The following is a 5,285-nucleotide window of genomic DNA, read 5'->3' as shown; positions in this document are numbered from 1 at the left end:
GGCCTTGTTGGAATAGATGTGACCTGGTTTGAGTAGATGTGTCACTGTGGGTGTAGGCTTAAGACGCTCACCCCAGTTGCCTGGAGGTCAGTCTTCCACTAGCAGCCTTTGGATGAAGACATAGAACTCTCAGCTCTGCCTGCTCCATGAAAGCCTGGATGCTGCCATGCTCACACCTTGATGATAATGGACTGAACCTCTGAACCTGTAAGCTAGCCCCAGTTAAATGTTGTTTTTTATAAAACTTGCCTTGATCATGGTGTCTGTTCACAGCAGTGAAACCCTAACTAAGATAGGTACTAAAGTTTCAGAGAGGGATTACATATCACCAAAGCAGGAAGTGGCAGTCCTAGGGTTTTGACATAATGAGCTGAGAGAAGGGTTACTTTCCTGACATTGCAGGGGTCTTGTATCTGTTGATCAGTTCATCTTTGCCATCAACCCTAGTGCTTCTCAGAGATGGAATCACATATGACTCACATGGAATTCATTGATCTCTTTCACTTGCTTTGTGTCATAAAAGGAACACATCTTCCTAGACCCTGACTGGTTCTTTATCCTGTACATCCCAGTGAATAGTACTTGATAGATAAAGTAAAAATAACATATTCAAAGGTTTCCTTGAGAAGAATTTTCACCCCCCCACACACACACTACTTTGTAAATAAAAGATGCTTATCTAGTCACAGATTTGGAGTTGAAAGTTCAAACCGCTCCCTCCCCTTGGTTTCATCCTATCATGGTGAGGACAGCTGTAAATCTCTTTGTGGTCTCTCTCTTTCTGTTTCTGAATCCACTATATAGAACAATGAGAGACCAACCCTAATCTAATCCATCCACTACCTAGTGGATCTACCTCTAAACATAGTCAAGCTAAGTTTATCCATCTTGGGTTGGGATAAGTAGGTCAGTCCTAGGGCACATGCTTAGCAACCAAGAATCCTTCTGTACAATTTACAGCACCACCAAGATCAACATAAATTAACAAAGCTTTCACCCTCCCAACTCCATTAACGTGTGACTCTGGAAATTACATAAATGTATGAGTTTTTGAGGGAACAAATACCAAGCCACAGCAAAAGGTCAGCAGAAAACAGCTGTGGGGTTCCACTTCTATCATATGCTAGAGACAAAGAAGTCAGTCATCAGGGAGTGAGGAAACTCCTTCATTCTTTCCTTCACAGACATCCAGATAGACAAATTGAAGATTCCAAGGAGTTCTGCAAGAAAAAAAGCCCATTCTATATTGTTTAAATTTGTCCCTACCCCCTCTCTCTGTGTGTGTTCTATGCATGTATAATGTAAAACTATTAGTTCAATAAGCTTTAAAAAACCCTGTATTCACTATTTGGGTAAAGAATTAGGGCTGCTAGTTGGGCATCAGGTCATTTTCTGTATGGAGAGTAATCAATAATTTAAACTCGGCAAGAGTCTAGAGTCACATTGTATTTGCTCATCCATATATAAATAGTAGTTCTTTATATAAGAAACCTACATATTATATCAAATGTAGAGGATGATAAAAATATGTGACTATTGGGGATTGAGAGAAAGACCTAAGCTGGATCTGCAGAACCCATATAAAAAAATCTGTGAGCATGAAACTGAAGAAGAAGGAGGACAAAAGTGTGGATACTTTATTCCTTCTTAGAATGGGGAACAAAATACCCATGGAAGGAGTTACAGAGAAAAAGTTCGGAGCAGATCATGAAGAAACGACCATCCATAGACTGACCCACTTGGCGGTCCATCGCATAAATAACCACCAAACACAGTCACTATTCAGATGTCATCAAGAGCCTGCTGAGAGGAGCCTGATATAGCTGTCTCTGCGAGGCTCTGCCAGTACCAGGCATATAGAGAAGGTGATGCTCACAGTCATCCATTGGATAGAGAACAAAGTCCCCAATAAAGGAGCCAGAGAAATACCCAGGATGCTGAAAGGGACTGAAGCCCCATAGGAAGAACATCAAAATGAACTAACCAGTACAGTCCAGAGCTCCTTGGAACTATACCATCAATCAAAGAAAACACATGGTGCAACTTGTATCACTAGCTATATATGTAGCAGAGGATGGCCTAGTCAGTCATCAATGGGAGGAGAGGCTCTAGGTCCTGTGAAGGCTCTATGCCCCAGTACAGGGGAATGCCAGAACCAGGAATGGGAGTGGGTGAGTTGGGGAGCAGGGCGAGGAGGGGAAGGGATAGGGGATTTTCAGAGGGTAAACTAGGAAAGGGGATAACATTTGAAATGTGAATAAAGAATATATCTAATTTTAAAAAAAGCTGTGTGGTGGCACATGCTAGTTATCTCAATGCTGGTGAGGTGGGGACAGGCAGGTTCCTTCCACTCACTGGCCAGCCTAGCCTAATAGGTGACTTGCAGGCCAGTCCAAGGCTCCTGGACATTACCTGTGGAATGATAACTAACATTGATTCTCTGGTTCCCACTTGTGTGTACAAACATATGCCTGTGTTTACAGCCCCAACATGAAAACGCACATGTGACAGTGAGGACATCTGAAGAATAAGTGTAGCCTTGAATTATACAGTGTTAGCATCTGGAATTGAGTCTGGAGTATAAAAATTGAAGAATGTCACTGTTCCCAAATTAGAATGGATTCACCATGGTGAGACAATAGATTCAAATGAAAAATGAGTGTTTGCTGATAAAAGAAGAGATGCTTGCAATGGTATTGATGCAGAACAGTTGAAAGGGAGATCATTTAACTGTATAGTAGGTCATTTAGGCTTATTATTGTACTTTATAAGTAAGAAGCATTTACTGAAAAGGAAACAGGCACTCAGAGATTCAGAACAGGTGAAGGACATAGATTACTGACCATCAATTATCTCTGGAATGAAGGGCTTGGGCAATTCATACCTTTGGGTAAAGAGCGTCCATCAGGGAAGGTGACAGATGTACTGAGTTCTCTGACAATGCCTGGGACAGGTGGGTAGAGCCTTAGGGCCTCCTTGATACACATTGTGGTATAGGGAATCTGGTCTAGGTGATCCCTGAAATAAATTCAATCCTTAAGGTCAGGTAGACTGGAGACCAGGGGCTCCTCCCTACCTAAAGAATAAGGGCATTTCTACTTCTTGGACTCTTACCAGGTGATAGAGGATCCATCCCCTAGGAGGCTCTGAACTTCCTCTCTGCATCTCTGTTGGTGCTCAGGGTGTGTGGCCAGAGCATAGAAGATCCAGGAGACTCCACTGGCTGTGGTGTCATGGCCCTCGAACATGAATGTGTCCACCTCAGCACGTAGGTCCTTGTCAGACATGCTGTCCCCATTTTCCATCTCAGGGAAGCAAAAGGCATCGTCAGAGCTATGCTTGTTCCTTGTGTGTTCCCAGGAAGACTCTCAGGACTCAGCTGAACATACTCACTCTGGCAAATAAGAGGATATCCAGAAAATCCAAACGCCTCTTCTTCTTGATCTTTTCCAGTTCTCCCTCATCCTGCAGCTCATCCTTTCTTAGCTTGATCACTCCATCTATTCCAGAACATCAATTATCACACAGACCTGAGAGCTATAGTAGCCCCATGTAGCTTCATGTGTCTCCTTGCCTGAAGCTATGTGCTCTACATAGGTCAGTGAGTAAGGAGTGGGCAGTGTTAGAAGACTGGTGACATCTGATGTAGGTCAGACCTCTTTTAGCACCATGGGCAATGGAAGCTCTGCTTGACTTGCTGGGTCAAGTCTCACTACACATTATCAATATGATGACACTCACGGAGTACCTAGAATTCTGATGTTCCAACTCCCAACACTGTCAGTGTAAAAGTATCAAGTATGTATGTGATCCAGGTCCTAAATGAGAGTGTACTGAAGGGTCTGGATATGCCTCAGAAATCATCAATAATCCCTTTGAGCTGATCCTAGGAAATGAGGGAGACAGAATGTACAAACAGAACCTGTGTGATCATGGGCAAGTTGACAAGCTTGTTTGGACAAGCGGCCATTGGAAGAAAGTTTGTAGATGGTATCATTCTGATGAAAGATATTCCTCACACGGGAGTGGAATAGGTTATTCAAGTCCCCAATGGCCTGGAGGTAGGTCTTGTAATTTCTGAAGAAGAAGATAAAGAACAGATTAGACTGTAGAGAGATTTGACCCATAGATAGAATGGACTCTGGGAGATTTCTATATGGTAGGAACAGACAACATTGAGGAACACATTAACTCTGTCTTATAACCCTTGTAAATTTCAAGTCATTAAAAGGTGGCATGAGTGTATAGGAATCCACCCCAGCTAGGGATCCCTGGTCTATGGTGGAGTTAAGATTGGATTGGGTCAGATATTAAACAGAGGCTGGGGTAATACTCTTTATTGTGTGTCCTAGATATCCCACTTGCATCACAGAATAGTCCATATCAGTTGGTAAGACAAAGGTCCTGAAGTTCAAGGCTTGTCACTCACCCATCTACCTGAACACTGCCCTTGTGGCTGAAGGCACATTTCATGACAGTGTCTAGGGTCATTAAGGAGATATGTTGAAAGATCTCTATAGAGGAGTCCTGATCAGCCAGCCGTTCCCATTTGTCCTGTAGTGGGAGAGAAACATTGACTTAATTTCTCCAGAAGACATGTGTTCAGTTGACTGAATTCTTTCCCTATACTTTAATATACTGTCTTCTAAGTCTTTCAATTTAGATAACAGATATTTTACAGATTGCAAAACAAATCTATGTGAAAGGACACTTATGTTATTGTAAATTACTTCAAAATTAAATATAGAAACTCATAAGAAAGAAAGCAAGTTTCACATGTTTATAATTAGTTAAGATGTCTTATCTGATAAGCAACGCTGTTTTCAGGAGTAAAAGGGAGAATATATCAGTGTATGGTAAGCTGAGCTCAGCCTGAGCTAACAGCAGCGCTTCTATGTTTAGAGCACAAAAATCATGAGTAGCCAGGATGGCATTTTTAATGGGGGTCTCCAGTGACCCCAGTTACTATGTATTCATCAAAAGCTTGCTGAGAACAATTGGTTCATGTAGTGATTTGAATGAAAATAGCCTCCATATGTCCACAGGGAGTGGCACTATTAGGAGGTGTGGACTTGTTGGAGTAGGTATGTCCTTGTTGGAGGAGGTGATCACTGGGGGGCAGGCTTTTTGTTCTCAGATGCTCAAGTTATGCACAGTGTTTCACTCTCTTCTGCCTGCTTTTGGATCTGATGTAAAACTTTCAGCTACCTAGCTAGCATCGTGTATGCCTATGTGCACCCATGCTTCCCAGGATGACAATAGACTAAAACTCTAAACTGTAAGCT

At 42.3% G+C, this 5,285-nt stretch overlaps 1 protein-coding gene across 1 annotated transcript; it reads right to left on the bottom strand.

Moving 5' to 3' along the window:
- Positions 1–228: 228 nt before the first annotated feature.
- Positions 229–4,578, bottom strand: LOC110288135 (cytochrome P450 4A10-like; the record flags this gene model as incomplete). Its single annotated transcript, XM_021154574.2, has 6 exons — positions 229–1,220; positions 2,885–3,018; positions 3,115–3,305; positions 3,394–3,500; positions 3,923–4,077; positions 4,430–4,578. Coding segments are annotated over 6 exons (840 nt in total), but the record flags the coding sequence as incomplete, so codon positions are not given.
- Positions 4,579–5,285: the final 707 nt, after the last annotated feature.

This window comes from Mus caroli, unplaced genomic scaffold (assembly GCF_900094665.2).
Source record: "Mus caroli unplaced genomic scaffold, CAROLI_EIJ_v1.1 scaffold_20024_U1_1, whole genome shotgun sequence".
NCBI lineage: Eukaryota > Metazoa > Chordata > Mammalia > Rodentia > Muridae > Mus > Mus caroli.
Note: the sequence above shows the minus strand (reverse complement) of the source record. Positions and strands in the feature narration are given on the sequence as shown.